Source organism: Eumetopias jubatus, unplaced genomic scaffold (genome assembly GCF_037043125.1).
Source record: "Eumetopias jubatus isolate StellerSeaLion01/CBP00866 unplaced genomic scaffold, mEumJub1_p1.0 scaffold_11, whole genome shotgun sequence".
Lineage (NCBI taxonomy): Eukaryota > Metazoa > Chordata > Mammalia > Carnivora > Otariidae > Eumetopias > Eumetopias jubatus.
This window is the reverse complement of record NW_028274817.1, coordinates 111,791,900-111,810,028: the sequence shown is the minus strand read 5'-3', so window position 1 is coordinate 111,810,028 and position 18,129 is coordinate 111,791,900. Positions and strand designations below refer to the sequence as shown.

At 43.2% G+C, this 18,129-nt stretch overlaps 1 protein-coding gene across 4 annotated transcripts in view; it reads right to left on the bottom strand.

The window, feature by feature from the left end:
* Positions 1-18,129, bottom strand: part of MAP3K15 (mitogen-activated protein kinase kinase kinase 15) — a 118,149-nt gene that overhangs the window by 31,169 nt on the left and 68,851 nt on the right. For all 4 annotated transcript variants that reach the window (XR_003612184.2, XM_028122543.2, XM_028122544.2 and 1 more), the window contains 4 exons: positions 16,448-16,598; positions 14,692-14,799; positions 7,460-7,509; positions 5,444-5,539 (listed from right to left, as the gene is read on the bottom strand). Coding sequence is in view for 3 of the 4 variants with exons in the window: in XM_028122543.2 (XP_027978344.2) it covers positions 5,444-5,539; positions 7,460-7,509; positions 14,692-14,799; positions 16,448-16,598 (405 nt within the window). In the remaining variant the exon portion in view is untranslated. The remainder of the gene's footprint in view (positions 1-5,443; positions 5,540-7,459; positions 7,510-14,691; positions 14,800-16,447; positions 16,599-18,129) is intronic.

Genomic DNA, 18,129 nt, shown 5'->3' with positions numbered 1-18,129 from the left:
AGTCACTCCACTAAAAGGTCATTGTTGAAAGGTGTCGCCTTGTTATTCTTCAAGTCTGGCCCTACGACCGGTGTACAGAGGTGATCTCATCGGTGCTAAGGAGAGTGGGACACCCGTCTCTCAAGCTGTAGACACTCTCATGCTTAGTGCAAAATAAGGTCTTGTGGAAGGAGGGGGTGGGGAGGAAATGAAGAAGGTGGCCTCGTCATTCCATTGACACAGATCAAGCTTACTATCAACTGTTACCCACAGGTCTTTCTCACAGATGCTGCTGGGCTACATCAGCCACTTCTTAGATTCGTGAGGTTGTTTTACATACAAGCAATTTGATTCACAACATTTTTTTAAAGATTTTATTTATTTATTTGACAGAGAGAGAGAGAGAGAGAGAGAGAGAGAGAGAGCGCGCGCGCGCGCGCGCGCATGAGAGGGAACACAAGCAGGGGAAGTGGGAGAGGGAGAAGCAGGCTTCCCGCCAAGCAGGGAGCCTGACATGGGGCTCGATCCCAGGACCCTGGGATCATGACCTGAGCCAAAGGCAGTCGCTTAACCAACTGAGCCACCCAGGCGCCCCATGACTCGCAAAATCTTTAGTCAGTATTTTCCTGCAAGATGGCAGGGAAGAATACTGTACACTTGAAGATAATTCCCACAAAACGTTAAAATGTTCTTTTCTGTAACTAATCCATTCTACCTTTGCTTCTTTTCATGTTTGAAAGCTGTGAAACACAACAGTCAGGATTCTTAAGAGACGTGTGGTATGAACTTACCAGAATAACTAAAATTTACGGGACATTATCACTTGTTGTTAAAAATGTGAAGTGGAATTCTCATACGCTACTGGTGGAAGTGGAAAGTGATGCGGCCACTTTGGAAAACTACTGGTGGAGTTAAGCAAAGGCAAACGGAGAGCTGCCCCCAACTGCAGTAACCCCACATTCTAGGTATATACACAACAGAAATCAATGTGCATGCTCACCAAAAGGCATGTACAAGAATGTTCACAGTTTTATTCCAAATAGCCCCAAACTGGAAACAACCCAAATGTTCACCAACAGAGCAGATACACTGCTATACTTCCACATAATGAAACACGACACAGCAATATAAAGGATGAGCTGATACATACATCATGGCTAAATCTAATGGATATTATTTTAAGAAACGTGAGTGAGAAAACAAAGAGTGCATACTTCAGGATTCTACTTATCTGAAGGTCAAGAACAGGTAAAGTTGACCACTGGTGATGGAAATCGAAATAGTTAGCACTGCTGGGGGTGAATGACTAGAAAGGGGCATGAGGCACCTGCTGGGGTGGGGGTAAACCTAACTGCACTTTACACACTTCACTGGTATGTATGTTACACCTCAGAAAATTATTTAGGCGTATGGCAAAAAGAAAGGCATTGAGGACTGAGGGAGGGTCAGAAAGGTCAAATTTGTAGTGAAGGGATATTCTGCCTCATCTTTGGCAGCAGTTTTTCTAAGTTGAAGACTGTGATCCAACGGTCCCCTAGTCTGATATCCTGTCCGATTTCCAAATATGATGTCATGATGAGTGCCTGAGACGTACTGAATTAGAACGTTCTCAAACCACATGATACAAACACTGAACAAACTAGTAGTAAAGAGCACTTCCTCAACCTGATAAAGGCCATCTATGAAAACCTGCTGGCAACATCATGCTTCCTGATAAAAGACGGACTGGATGCTTTCCCCCTAAGATCAGCAACAAGACACAACGTCCTGCTCTCGCCACTTCTATTCACCACGGTACTGGAGGGCCTGGTCAGACAGTTAGGTAAGAAAAAGACAGACAGACATCTACACTGGAAAGGAAGCACTTTAATGATCTCTGTCGGCAGCAGACATAACCTTATATACAGAAAATCTTAAGGAATTCAATAAAAAGTATGAGAAGTAGGGCGCCTGGCTGGCTCAGTTGGTAGTGTGACTCTTGATCTCAGGGTCATGAGTTTGAGCCCCACACTGGGCAGAGAATTTACTTAAAAAACATAATCTTAAAATACTAGTAAAAAGTATTAGAACTAGTAAATGAATTCAGCAAGATTGCAGGATACTAAGTATATAAAAATCAAGCATATTTCTATATGCTAGCCATGAACACTCTGAAAATGAAATTAAGAAAACTCTATAATAGCATAAAAAAATACCTAGGTCTATGTTTGAAACAAAAGACGTATGAAACTTGTACTCTGAAACTGCAAAAAACCGTTGTAAGAAATTTTTTTTTTTTTAAAGATTTTATTTATTTATTTGACAGAGAGAGAGAGCACGCACAAGTAGGCAGAACAGCAGGCAGAGGGAGAGGAAGAAGCAGGCTCTCTGCTAAGCAGGGAGCCCGATGCGGGGCTCGATCCCAGGACCCTGGGATCATGACCTGAGCCGAAGGCAGGCGCCGTTGTAAGAAATTAAAGAAGACCTAAACAAATGGACAGCTATGCCGTGCTCTGGGATCGAAGGTTTACTATGGTTAGAATGACACTACTGCTCCAATTGGTCTACATCTCCACGGCAATCCCTGTCAAAATCATAGCTGCCTTTTTTGGAGAAACTGACAGATTCTAAAATTCACATGGAAATGCTAGGAAACACACTAACCAAAGCAACTATTAAAAGCAAGGACAACGTTGGGAGGACTCACATTTCCTGATTTCCTTACTATGAAGCTACAGTAAGAAAGAAAAATGTGGTACTGGTGTAAGGACAGACATACAGAGCAAGGGAACAGAAGTATAATTCTGGAAATAGACTCTTACATTTATGGTCAACCGATTTTCTAAGAGTGCCAAGACCATTTAGTAGGAGAAAGAAGAGTCTTTTCAACAAATGGGCTGGATCGACCACATATCCACATGCAGAAGAATGAAGCTGGACCCCTACTTCACACCATATACAAAAATGACCTCAAAATCGTCCAGAGAGGGGGGGTCCGGGTGGCTCAGTCGTTAAGCGTCTGCCTTTGGCTCAGGTCATGATCTCAAGGTCCTGGGATCGAGCCCTACATCGGGCTCCCTGCTCTTCGGGAAGCCTGCTTCTCCCTCTCCCGCTCCCCCTGCTTGTGTTCCCTTTCTCGCTGTCTCTCTCTCTGTCAAATAAATAAATTAAAAAAAAAAAAATCAACCAGAGACCTAAATCTAAGAGCTAAAACTCTTAACAAGGAAACAAACACCATACAGAACCTTGGGTCAGGCAACACCTTCTTAGGTGACCCCCAAAACACAAATGACCAAAGAAAAAACAAACTGAACTGCATCAAAATATAAAGCTTATGTACCGCGGAGGGCCCCATCGACAGTGACAAACCACCCACAGAATGGGGGCGGGGGAAGTTGTGTGCAAACCACACATCTGATCAAGGGCTTGTATCCAGAATATATTAAGGCTTCTCAAAACCATTAACAGAAATACAAATAACCCAATTATAAATGGGCAGTTTGGAGAAGACTGGCAAACACCACCTTCACCAGGTGAGCCAAGTTAATTTCACCAGGCACGAGACAAAGATGCCATACGGATCCTGACGTGGTGCGTGAGAAGGACAGGTATCACTTCTGGGCTGTTCCTTCCCGAAATGCATGGCGCTAATGTAATCAGGAGGAAACAGCAAACCAACCCCAACTGACAGCCTACACAACTTTAATTGCCTGTGCTCTTTGAAAGCATTGAGTCAAGACAGACAAAGCAGCACTGATGAAGATAAACGGGGACCACACACATATGACCATTAAATGTAACACATGATCCTGGCCTGGATGGTGGGGCAGAGAAAAAAATCTTGTGTTTTGCTGTAAAGGACATTAGTTGGACAGTAAGTCAAATGTGGATAAGGTCTGTAGATTACAGAGCCTTATCAGTCTTAATTTCCTGGTTAGATAACTGTGCTGTGATTATGTAAGTGAATGTTGTTTTTAGGAAATATGCACTCAAGTAGTGAGAGGTAATGAAGCATTATGTCTACAACTCACTCCTCAGGAGTCCAGAACAAAAATAATCATATGCATATGGAGTGAAGGTAAGTCAAGTGTGGTAAAGAGTTAACACTGGGGAATTCTGGGTGAAACACGCATGGAAATTCTTTGTACTGTTTTTCTCCAATTTTTTATTAATTAAAAACTTTTTTTTTTTTTTAAGTTTAAGTAGGCTCCACACCCGTTGTGGGGCTTAAACTCACAACCCTGAGATCAAGAGTTGCATGCTCTACTGACTGAGCCGGCCAGGTGCCCCTCTGAAACTTTCTTGTAGCTCTGAATATTTTCCAAAATAAGAGGTTAAAAAAATTCTTTTAATTGGGTGAAGGATTTGAGCAGATAGTTCTCCAAAGAAGATATATAAATGGCCAGTAAGCTCATGAGAAGATGCTCAGTATCATCAGTCATTAGGGAAATGCAGATCAAAACCACAGTCAGATCCTACCTAACGCCCACTAGGACGGCTGGAGGCACAAGGACACACAATAACGCGTGCAGCAAGGACAGGGAGAAGTCAACCTTCATATGCTGCTGCAGACAATGTAAAACTGGACCACAGTCTGGCAGTTCCTCAAAGGTTAAACACAGAGTTACCTAAGACCCAGTAATTTAGCTCCAAGAGAAATGTAAACATAGGGCCACGCAAAAATTGGCACGTGAACGTTCTAGTAACATTATTCGTAATAGCCAACAAGTGGAACCAACCCAGATGCCTCTCAACCGAATAGATAAATCAAATCTGTCTGTACAACGGAAGGGTGACGAGCCACAACAGGAACAAGGTCCTGATACAGCTACGGCACAGGTGAACCTTGAGAGCATTATAACAACTAAACAATGTCAGACACAAAAGACTAAATATGGTATGATTCCATTTATATGAAACGTCAAGAATAGGCAAATCCAGAGAGACAGAGAGTAGATTAGATTTTGTGCAAGGCCGGGGTGGGGGGATTAGGTTGAGGGAAAATGGGGAGTAACTGGTAATGGACACTGGGCTTCTTCTGGGAGTCATGAAAATATTCTAAAGTTAGACTGTGGTGATGGTTGCAAAACCGTGAATATACTAAAAAAGACTGAATCGTACACTCTCAATGGGTGGACTGCATGGTATGTGAATTATACCTCAGTGAAGCTGTAAAAGTAACTTTCTATAAGTTAAAATTTCAGGAAAGGCAGCATATCAAATAAATATTCTTCCCAACAAAGACTCTTTAAAATTGATTTGCCATGGGAGCGCCTGGGTGGCTCAGTCGTTAAGCGTCTGCCTTGGGTCCTGGGATCGAGCCCCGCATCCGGCTCCCTGCTCGGCAGGAAGCCTGCTTCTCCCTCTCCCACTCCCCCTGCTTGTGTTCCCTCTCTCTCTCTGTCAAAATAAATAAATAAAATCTTTAAAGAAAAATTGATTTGCCATAATTACATCACAACCCCCTGAATCAGCTGTAACTCACCTATTACACTGGTCTTCGGTAGAAAAGTAGATTTGAAAGTCATCGGAATTATCGTGGACATAAAGAAAACAACACCGCTCATCAAACTTGGATATGCTGTAAAATTGGAAAAACATAAGGCAGCTTACATATAAGTTATGATGTCACTTATACATTTTTGAGAAAAATCTAGTCATAGATTTTCTCCCATTTTTACAAATTTGAAAGATTCATTAATGTTTTAATCACTACTCCCCAAATTTGACTTCTATTTCTCTACAAAATTTAAATAGCAGGGACATTTATCTTGCGTATGTTTGAGTTTGTATTCATCAAACGACTTTCATTTGTATGGAGAACTTACCATAGGTACAGCACTAAGCAAAGCCTAGAGCAGCAAGAAAGGGCAATCAATATGGTCTCTGTCCTCAAGAATTTATAATTTCACACACAAGACAGGAAGCTTATTTGTGAAATAATGTATTATGGTATCTAAGGAATTTCAAGACCTGAAAAATATCAGGACACACTATTTGGGGCCACACAAGGGAGGTAGAAATACACATGGCATCTTAGCTCAAGAAAGGCCATTACAGGTTATCTGGTCCTTTTCCCTCTAAGGTCAGGATCTGACTCTATAGCACCTCAGTCAATATTCCGCTTTCCTGGACATACCTGGAGACAGAAAATCACCATACTCCATTTGCTGATGGATTTTACTGCTCGAAAGTTATTTACCTACACTGGGCCAAGCCTACACGATGGCCCTCCTTTTGCCAAGTGGCACCACGGAAAAGCCTAAATTCCCTTCAAACAAATGATGCCACTTTATCTTCCCCTAAGTCATCTCTCCCTGAGATCCATAGTTTCTTTAGCCATTCTTCATGTGTCAGGGATTACATGACAAATACTTAGTTGAAAGAGCAACAGGGTGATTTAAAAATAATGAAAACTAGGTTATACATAAGTTTTGGAAACAAATTTGTAAAGAAACTATCACGGTTATTTGGGTAGCACTTTGTTCAACATGTGCTCTTTATAGCACATTGGTTCTAGGGTCTGATTCACCCCAGGTCCTTTGCACGTCCCTGTTGATGGTTGAACGGCAGCAAGAGGTAGCTGTATGAGAAGGCACAAACAAAAGGTTCTTGACTACATATTCTCATACCACTTAGTTTCTGGAGTATTCAGTTTTTGTAAATGTTCAACACTGAATTATATTTTTGCATCAGTATTACTCAAATACACTACTATTCTTAAATTATTTCCCTCCCTTTAAAGTGACAAAAATATTATTCTAATTTAAACAGTGCTGTGTCTAGAACAGGATTATACCATGTCTGAAGGTAAAAGGGGATTCCACAGTGGCCTGTGGTCTTACAATCAGATAAAGAACATACAGTTCTAATCCAAGCCCTTCATTTAATGGAAACTATGAACCGAGTCCTGGGGAGGCTAAGTGATTCTGTCAAGGTTAAACAGTGAAAGAGGGATTACAATTCACATCTGCTTCAGAGCTGCTCCTACCGTTGGATGTGCTGGCAGGGTGAGGCTCAGAGTGTAGCCACAAGGGTCGCCAAATGGTGGTCACCCCTGATCCAAAGAGCAAGCACCACAGCTCTCCTTGGACTACACCACCTGCTCCCCAAATGAGAACAATGCCCTTGGCTCCATTATTGTACTCAGGAGACCCCAACTGAGTGTCATTACCAAGTAATTCCTTCAGTTACTGGGATTCTGGGGTTCCCTGAGCACTTGAACATCCATGGTTCAAAGAAGAAACGCCTTCTCTTTCTACTGATCTAACTTCATTTTTTAAAAAAAGTTTGAGACGAGAAAGTTTAGTCTATTGGATACCAAAAAAAGCTTCTCTGTTACAACAAGCCAAGAAGCCCTTATTAGCAGCACACGAACAAGCTCAGGATTCTGATAAAAATGAGAATATCACATCTTATAAATAAGTGGAAACATTAAACTAAAACGCTGTCATCATTATTTGTATTAAAACAATAATTCCATTTTCCCTTATGTTCTTACCTTATTCCCCTAATGGAAGAAGCTGTAAAATTCCATTCATGAATTTGTTTCTGGAGGTTTTAAAAACAGAAGTCAGTAGAGCTTGATTTTTTCCATGCAAAAAAATAACTTTTGGTTTCATTCTCTGGTCAATCACTTCTGCTATTTTACTTTCAAGAGAGATTTAGGAGTTAGAGCAATATATTTTATATAACTTGGAGGACCAGAAACATTTTCTCATGTATTACAAAAATTCATTTGTATCTCTACTCCAGTTTAGAGCAAATGATCTAAAGTTGAAACAGAAAAAGCAGAGAATAAGCACACACTGAATGGACTTTCATCTTCTGTCAACATATCAGGAAAACTCTAAAATGAGTTTGAGAACAGCCCACCTAAATTGAATGACCTGTGAAAATATTTGCAGAAGGAAAAATGTGGCAGCCACCAATCAGTGTTCTCCAATCTTTCTTTTTTCCCCTGGGCACACAGCCAAGAATACATTTCCCAGCCTCCCCTGCAGCTAGGTGGGGCCATGTGATGGAATTTTTTTTTTCACGTGATGGAATTTTGACCAATGGGATTTGAGGAGGAATGATGTGCACCATCTGTGGGCGTGGTTCATAATAACCTCCCCAGCGATCCTTTATTCCACTACAAGAGGGAATGTGGACCCTACTGCAAGTTTATGACACAAGGCATAAACTTTTATCACGTTAAGACATTGATATTTGGGTGCTATTTGTTTTAGCAGATAGCTTGCCATAACTAACACAAAGACTAACCTGGATTTCATTTTGTACAATGTGCATTTTTAAAAATAACTCTGGGGGCACCTGGATGGCTCAGACAGTTAAGCGTCTGCCTTCAGCTCAGGTCATGATCCCAGAGTCCTGGGATCGAGCCCCACATCAGGATCCCTGCTGAGCAGGGAGCCTGCTTCTCCCTTTCCCTCTGCATGCCCCTCCCCCTGCCTGTACTCTCTCTCTCTCTCTCTCCCTGTCAAATAAATAAAATCTTAAAAAAAAAAAAATAACTGTTCCCTCCCTCCACCACCACTGCCCGCACTTAATAAACACTGCACAAAGCTAAGCCTCAGAACAAAGATCTGAAATCTGTTCCTGAAGAGCCATAGGCTACAATACCAATACATCGCAACAGAAAATCATTTAAAATAAGAAAGCACACGTGGTTGGCCTGAAAAATGGCATAAAGGACCAGCTAAGCCCCCCAGAGAAGTGTGAGAGCCAGAAGACTGAGCATATGGCTTAGGAGAACAGCCACGAGCAGCTGGGTGACAAGCTTCCTGCCATCCTGGAGGAACGACAACATGAACACCTGGGAGGATGGCCCTCAGTGGGAAAAAATCCATTCATCCGTGTCAATTAAGCACCTACTATGTGCCAGGCAAGGTACCAGCACTGAGGATGTAGCAGAGAACAAAGCCTCTGTCCTCATGGAGCTTACATTCGAGAAGAGAGGAGCAACAAATTAAGTGGTAATTTAACATCATGACAGAGGACAAAAAGCAATACAAAGCCAGAGAGCGCTGGGAAGGGCGTTAAGGTGGAGCGGCTGTCATGGCATTAGGCTGGATGCCCCGGGAAGGGGTCTCTGATGACTTCTCAGCAGAAGGTTAAAGCAGGTGAATGAGTGAGCTGTCCAGACATGTGGGAGGGACAACAGCCCCAGGCAGACGGGAAAAAACCTGTCCCCAGGGCACGTCTGGGAACTGGCAAAGGGGAGTGGGAAAGAGGTTGGAGAGCTCATGAGGAAGGTCATGCAAGCCCTTGGAGACCATCATCATCTCCTCTTCTACTCTGGAGAAGAGGAGAACCCTTGAGGGCCCTGAAAGATGAAAGTATACACCAAAGTGAAAGCCACCACCTTGGACCAAACCACGTAGAAAGACTGAGCATATCTTAGAGGACTTGTGTTCAAAGTCACTGGAAGGCCGCAGTCATGGAGAGCAGGAACCTGCTTTTGGATTCAGGTACAGAAATATGAACCAGGGCAAGTTCGAGAGCACCTTGACCAACCCACCTACAGGCAAGAAGCTTGCATGTATATAAAAAGGCCAGCCACAGGAGTTTTCAAAGTATTCTCAGATGGAAGGTTTACTGTAGGGTAGCTTTAGGGAACTTCTTGAGTTGGGAGGAAGATATGCGGGCTAAAAGGTAAACAACATGGACTCCCCTCTTTGCCTTTATATCATAGTCAATGGGCATTTGGGGGGTACCTACTTTGTAGATACTATGGATATAAAAAGCTACAAGTCCCACTCGGGCTTGCAGAGCACTTGGGGAGACATTCTCAAAAAGTGATCCAAGAGCAATGAGAAATACTGTGCATACTTTACAGGGAAGAAGGTAGCCTACTTTCAGTGAAAGGGGTGGGAGGGTGGTTAGAGACGCCTCTGCAGAAGTTAGGGCTCAGATGACTAGAAGAAGGAATTGCAGGGAGTGAGGAGGACAGAAGAGTACACAGGAGCCCCTGCAGGGCCAGCTCAGGGGACAAGGAGAAGGCAGGATTATACAGGGCCTTGACACTCGGTAAGAGTCAGTTTTAATCTGGAAAGCCACGGGATTCAGTCATGGTTTGGGGGAGTATCAAGAGGGCCAGTACAGGTGTTTTAAAATTATTATTAAACTTCTGACTTGAAGTATACCGTATGTTCAGAAAAGGGCACAGTGATCATCGCAGTAAATGTCTACAAAATGAAGACACGTTGTAACCAGCATCTAAATCAAGAGACAGAACATGAACAGCAGCCCAGAAGCTTCCCTCATAACCGCCCCCACCATGCCCAATCATCCAAGGGTGGAAACAGCAACTGCTATTCTGACTTCACCACCACCGAGAGTTTTGCCTGTTCTGCAAGAATATGTAAATGAAATCGTGAAGTCCACACACTCTTGTATCTGCCAAGTGGGGTTTTTCGTGAAACATCTGGTGGTGGAAGTCAGGGCTGGCCTCATGGCTTCTGATCTGGTGTCCTGGTGGGTCAACTGACCCAGATTCCTCCATCGTCAACTCGATGGCTGCTCTCCTCCCGTGTCAGGCAGTGACCTTACCCTTTCTGAGGGGGGCTATTTCACCACATCTAAATCATGAGGAGCAAATGGACTCAAGACTCTAGCTGTTCACGTCAGGGTCAGAAGCCCCCAGTAGGAGTGCACAAGAAGCAGAGCCAGGGTAGGCTGCGGAGAAATGGGCCAGGAAGCCAGAGGTGGGGCCACACCTCCAGGGTCCCCGGGGCGCCGACTTAGCATCTGCCCTCCAGGTCCCGGAGTGCACGCCTCTGGGGAGGAATCCTGGGCGTCTGTGACAATTCTGTAGACTTTTTATGTGCTTGTCCCATTGCTAACATAAGCATAAAAGGCAACAACGACTGAGCTTTCCCAAACAAGCAGCCCCACCTGTGCGGTTGGCGTCAGCAGCTACTCTATGCCTGTTGGCAACTCTGGGGCACAGGAGTTGCTGAGGGAGCAAGGCTGTGTTTGACCCTGCTCTGTGCAGTCTACTTGCACTGTTGTGCCGGGGGCCATGGTGCCAGCTTAGGAAGGCCAACTGTGCCCATCTCCTCCTAACCCCACATCTGAACATGCGCTGGAGGTTGCCTGAAACTGGCCACGGTGGGAGCAGTTATACTGCAGAAAGCAGCAAACGCTACAAGTCCACGCTCTGCTCCCATGTCCCCGTGCCTCGAGTTAAGCATTGACCAGCAGAAGTTTCTGAATCCTTGCCTAACAAACCAAAACTTCATCTCCTCCTACAGCAGTGCTGCATGTAAGTGAACACACGCATGCGTGTGATCTGCACCTCCCCCCCCCGCCGCCTCAGCCCACCAGGAAAAAATGCAACACTGTGTAGAGAAATGTCATCTCACTCCAGGCAAATCTGCTTGCTTTCGCGATCTGCAGAATTTCAAAAATGTAAATGAAGGCAAAAGCAAAAGCTTCCTCTCACAGCAAAAAAGGCAATTTATATTTCCCTCAGACGTTTGTTCTGACAACTATGAGCACTTGTGCAAAACATTTCATCAGTCAAGCAAAACTAGCATTTGCTGCTTATATCGTTCTTTTCCATTTCTTATTACAGACTATATACAAAGTAAAACATTTACAACTAGGGAGATAGTGTATGTACCCATGGGAATGTCTATTAAGGGCCAGCAACAATTACAGGGGTCAATAAAATGGGAAACGTTTTAGAATTCCATGAGACCAAAACCATTTGGTTCTAAAAGTCTCAAGAGTCACTTGAGTAGGGTTAGTTTCTTTCTCCAAGTACTTGTGAAAACATGAGGTGTTGTGTATCTACATCGATGGAAGTGAGGTTACAGATCAGAATTTTGAAAATCCTCTTGCATCACAGTGGCATCAATGACACAAAGAAAATCAGCAAGGCTTGCCCCTAGAGTACAAGAATTGCAACATCGAAAGCATGGGACCTGGGGGGGGGGGCACAAAGGGGAGTGTCTGCTGATGTTCTCTTCCTTGACCATGCTGGTTACTTAGGTGTGTTCCCTTGACAAACATCCATCGAATTGTACATTTATGACTGATGGGCTTTTCAGTGTGTAGGTCATACTTCCATAAAAGGTTAAAAGCTCAAGAGGCAAATTTAATAGAAAACCTATGCATTCTTCAAAGGAGATATATCTGTTTGAACACCATGTGTATATTTTATTGTGGCTTTTTTTCTTTTGCACTCAAATATTTAAGTTAATACACAAGTGCAGCAAAACAAAACGATAACAAAAAAAAATGAAAAGCACACGTTAGGGCAGCTCATCTTCACTAATGGCTGCTGACTCTGATAAGTAAGAAGGTCGCTTCTCTGTTAAATATTAGACAAAGTTACTGCCTTACACTTGTGCTGTGGACTGAATGTTTGTGTCTCTGCAAACCAGTTGTTGGAGGTGGGGCCTTGGGGAGGCGATTAGGTAATGAGGCTGGAGCCCCCGGATTAGTGCCCTTATTAAAAGGGACACAAGGGAAACATCTCTCCACCATCTGAGGACACGAGGAAGACAGCCTTCTGTGAGCTGGGAAGAGGGCCCTCACTAGAACCTGACCATGCTGGCAGCCGGCCCTTGGACTCCCAGCCTCCAGAACTGGGAGAAAGAAAGGTCTGTTGTTTAAGCCCCCAGTCTATGGTATTCTGTTACAGCAGCTCAAGTGGAGGAAGACAACTTGAGATTTCGTGTTTTTTTTTTTTATATATATATACCTCTATTGAGATATAATAGACAAAGACCTGCATAACTTTCACGTGCATAATTTGAGGAGTTTGGACATATTCAGACACTTATGGAACCATTACCGCAATCATAACCAACACCTCCCAAAGTGTCCTTTGGTTTTTGTTTTGTGTGTGTGGGGGGGTAAGCACACATGAGATTAACTCTCAACAGATTACGAAACACACAATGCCATACCGTTAACTATGGGTGCCACGGTGTAGAGCATACATCTGCAACTTGTTTATCCAGCAGAAGTTACACTTTGTAACCGCTGGACAATGGGGCGGGGGGGGGGGGGGAGTTGCTGTGTCACGACTATTTCTGATAAGGAATTTCTTGCATGATTTTGGGCCTCTGCTTATTCTCTAATGTTATGTTTCATTCTTTGAAGATACTGTTTATTTTTACCTGATTAAGACATAATTGCTCACACTGTTATTTCCAGGAAAAAAAAATCCTTCTCCACCAGGTTAATGGCAGAAGTCTCCCCACACTCCACGAAAACATATACAAAGCAAACAGACCTACCTAGTGAATGCACTTGTCAAAGGCACTAGATCTTTTATTACTAAAAATATTTTATTAAAGAAGCTGAAGAAGTACTTTAGACACACAGAGACCAAAAAAATAGTTACTACCACACCAGGCACAGCCCAGTGTTTCTGTGATCTCTTTAGTGGGCAACTAAAATGTTCCCTCTCCTGTATTATTGGTGTGAACATAAACTGAAGTGGTGCAAACCTGACAGGAGCTATCACATTTTATTTATTTCATCTTTAGTAGCTATCAGATTTTTTTTCTTTTTTAAAGATTTCTTTATCTTAGTGCGCGTCCAAGCGCACACACGCATGAGTAGGGGGAGGGGCAGGGGGAGAGGAAGAGAGAGAATCCCAAGCAGACTCCCTACTGAGTGTGGACCCCGATCCCACGACCCCCGAGATCACGACCTGAGCCGAAACCAAGAGTCAGATGTTCAACTGACTGAGACACCCAGGCGCCCTGTAGCTATCAAATTTTACATGAAAGTAGTCTTAAATCCAGTAGTTCCATTTCTGGGAATCTCTATTCCTGAAACAACATAGAGGAGCATGTAGGGTGTAACCACCAGGGTGTGCACTGACGTATCTACCACTAGATAGAGTGCACAAGTGAGACCGAAATGTTCACTGCAGGCAGGTGGGAAAATAAATTATGCTTCATCCATACTTGGAGATGTACCACCATGATACAGGAATACTACATTTAAAAACATCAGGTGGGGGCTCCTGGGTGGCTCAGTCAGTTAAGTATCTGCCTTCAGCTCAGGTCATGATCCCAGGGTCCTGGGATCGAGCCCCGCATCAGGCTCTTTCCTCAGTGGGGAGCCTGCTTCTCCCACTCCCTCTGCCTGCTGCTCTGCCTACTTGTGTTCTCTATCTTAGTCAAATCAGGTGGATCACTGTGTGCTATTTGAAAAATTGTCTATGATGTATGAATCAATGAAAAAAGTTGCAAAATAATATATACTTATGATCACACTTTAATGAAAATGCTTCTCTGTCTACACACACACACACACACACACACAATGTATGCACTCATACACACACTTACACATACATAAGGGAGTTTAGAGAATGGTAAAGATGGATATCCACCCAAGTCACTGGGGAGGGGAATGGGGGCGAGGTTTGGGGGATTTGGTGGGACTTTCCCATTACTTCTTATCCACTTCCTCATGGTTTAACTTTTTTCAGCAAGCCTGTATTCATTCACATAAATATACACATATTCGTACAGACACACACACACACACACAAATACATAATATAAACCCATATAAAATGGGCCAACCAGCGTCCTCTCCCCCATCTGTGATTATACCCTCTCATACACTCCTGGACCTTAGAAGTCAGGCACAGGTGCCTGTTCTTTCAAGTACAACACAGACTCTCCTATCTGAACACTGAATTTCTGATTAAACAGCAGAGAATAAAGAGAGAGCTGTGTCTGATTTTTTTCTTACCATTTCTGTGGGTGAGACATGCCACAGAGAAACCGTCTTCTCCTCAGCTTCACTGTTTATAGAGACATACGAAGGCTGGTAGACTTTGGTTGGTTCTATCACCAGCACCTAAAAGAACAGATTTCTGTGACGTACAGGAATAAACCAGACAGGTTACTCTGCCCCATGAGCAAGTGGGAAGCGCTATACTGCACAAATACTTGAGCACCTACTGTGTGCCAACAACGCCCCAGCGCCTGTGGATACCACAGTCAGGATAGAAGTCCCCTCCCTCCAGGTGGGTCCATGCTCTGATGGGGCAGACAAGAAACACACACATAGGGATAGGGAATATGGTCCCCTATGCAGCTCTGAAGCAAGTACGACAGAATAAAGGTGTGTGTGTGTGTTTGGGGGGTCACTTTAGACAGGGTGGCCCAGAAAGGCCTGCCCAAGAAGGTGACAGAGAAGAAACAGGGAGGCTACAGTTTTTGAGAGAAATGAAGCAAACTGGATGATCAGCAGGTAGGTACTCAAGTCTATAGAAAATACAAGGGGATGAAAAGTGAGGTGACATTCCATCACTAATGTTTTATTGCTGGCGGAGAGGGAGGGAGGGAAGGGGAGAAAGGAGAGAAGGAGAGGGGAAGAGAGAATGAATGAATGAATTTCCAAAGCAAAAAAAACAACATATTTAAGATCACTAAATCTGGGTAGACATTACACAAGCGTCTGTTCCATTATTTTTTGTACATTTCAATAGGTTTGAAATATTTCATAATTAAAAGATTTTAAAACTTATTACCCAAGAACAAAATCATCATCATAATCATCTCAAACAACTTAATCTCCATTAGAAGTTTAATGAAATTCCTCAACATGGCACATTCACAAAACCTCATGGTTTTGTGATGAAATATGAAATATAATGATCTGAAGTTCAGTATCTAGGGTGCTTAGATATCTTACTTATGACTCCTTATAAGATGGTCATAAAACTCAAACAAAAACGTAATAAAAATTTAATAGTCATTTTGCTTTCCAATAATGTTTTAAAAATTAATTAGTGGCGGGCACCCGGGTGGCTCAGTTGGTTAAGCGACTGCCTTCGGCTCAGGTCATGATCCTGGAGTCCCAGGATCGAGTCCCACATCGGGCTCCCTGCTCGGCGAGGAGCCTGCTTCTCCCTCTAACCCTCCCCCCTCTCATGTACTCTCTTTCTCTCTCATTCTCATTCTCTCAAAATAAATAAATAAATCTTTAAAAAAAATTAATTAGTGGCACTGGAGACAAACCAAAGCTCAACAGGGAACAGTGCTAAATTCCAAAATTTTACTATTACTCTTGCAGTGATTTAGAACAGGGTTCCTCCACCTTGGCACTGCTGAGGTTTAGGGCTGGGTAATTCTGTGCACTGTGGGATGGGGTTGTCCTGTGCACTGTGGGATGTTTGGCAGCACCCCTGGCCTTCACCCCACTAGCCGCCAGGAGCAACACCTTCCTCGCAGTTGTGACAACCAATAATGTCTCCAGATATTGCCAAATGTCCCCTGGGAGACAAAATGACTCCCAGTTGAGACCACTATCTTAGAGGTCACAGTTGACTTTTTCTAGTGAGTTGATCTATCACTGGCTGAGTTTACCTAAGACGGATGGGTATCCTAACACTTTGAATTACTCTAAGGTTTTCTACCTTTCAGCGTATTCAATAATTAGACAGCACCAACCCCCAGTTTCTTTTGTTCTACCCGAAAGAAATGGATTAAGCATAACTTACTGGAAATCTGAGTCCATTAGTAACTTCATTTGTTGCCTCAAAAATTATATCTAACCAGAAGTTAAGCCGTTCTTGCCTGGGTGAATGTTCAATAATAGGTTTCTTGAAGCGCTGAATTAATAACAAGTTCTGAACTAACGATCGAAGGTACCTGGAAAAATCACCAGCATCGATAAATTAGATTTCAAGAAACGGAATTCCATTCTACTCCCTTTAAAAGAGGTTTCCCAAAAGCTTCATTTATTTAAATTCATATTGTGTAGTGAGTGCTTCTTAATCCCTTGGCAGCCACATACTTAATTAAAAGAAACCCAAAGAGCGGGCAAAATAAGTTTGTCCAACAAAATCATACAACATGGCTTTTTACCAACATTGGGCGAATGGTAATCAAAGTGTAAACACTGGCAAGCATATGCTAACGGTTTTAAAAACAAAAGCATGCAGTTTGAAATTCAAAGCAATTCCAAAATGGCAAGATTTCAAACTCAGTCTTTTTAAATTTTTTTATTTTTTAATATTTTTTTAAATTAACTTTTCTTTGAAGTAATTGTAGATTTACATATAGTCATAAGAAATGATACAGAGAGATCTCATGTACCCTTGGCCTGGCTGATACCAATGATGACAGCTCATACAATTCTAGAACAAGATCACAAGCAGGATATTGAAATGGATACAACCAAGAGAGAAAATGTTTTCACTGTCACAAGGATCCCTCATGTTTCCCTCCTACAGCCACACCGCTTCCCTCCCATCTCTCTCCTCTCCTCCTTGACCCCTACCAATCCTCAATGTGAAACTCATTATGTATTTTTTTAATTAGATCTGACCAGGCAGAATTTCAAGTTATGAGGTCTTCAATCTCATCACATCTTTACCGTCTTCAAGCAAACTGAAGTGTTTGAAACACAGCTGTCAGGCAGTGGTGGTCACATTCTCTCTGGTAGTGAATGGGGATGGTTGAGCTGAAAGCATCAGAGTATTATTTTGTCCTTTGAGGATAAAGTCTGGAGCTGTCCTGGGAAGGCAGGTCAGCTAGACTGACTGACTTGCTTGGGTACTGTGCACTGAAGGAGTCACTCATTAGGCTTGGGTTGTCCCAACTCTTAACATTCCAGAGAAAGGTCTGGCCCTTGACTAGCTTTTGGAACATCACCTTTAAGGCCTTGGGATATCCAACCTGGTAAGAACGCTTTTGTTTACCGGGGCCTTGGGCCATGCCAGATAGTTCATGCTAACAACAGGGTGCATGGTGGGGGCCTTGGGCCATGCTATATCAGTGTCATCTCCAGAGAGGCTGGGGACTCTAAGGTCAACTATGCAGTTGCTCCATACCTGTACAACCGACCTCCCCAGAAAACCCTGGACACCAAGAGTTGGTGAGCTTCCCCGGTTGTCAATACTTTGTGGATGATGCCATACATTGTTGCGGGGAAAACTCAACACTGTCTCTGTCACTCCACTGGGTGAGGACAGCTGGAAGCTGGTACCTTGTCTCTCCTGTACTCTGCCCTTTGTGCCTTTTGTCTTAGCTGATTTCAAGCTGTATATGTGTCTTATAATAAACCTTAACCATGAATACAACAGCTTTTCAGAGTTCTGTGAGTTCTTCTAGTCAAATAGGAACCTCGGGGTGGTCTTGGACCTACAATATTAGGTCCCAACAGTGTAAGTCAGTGTAG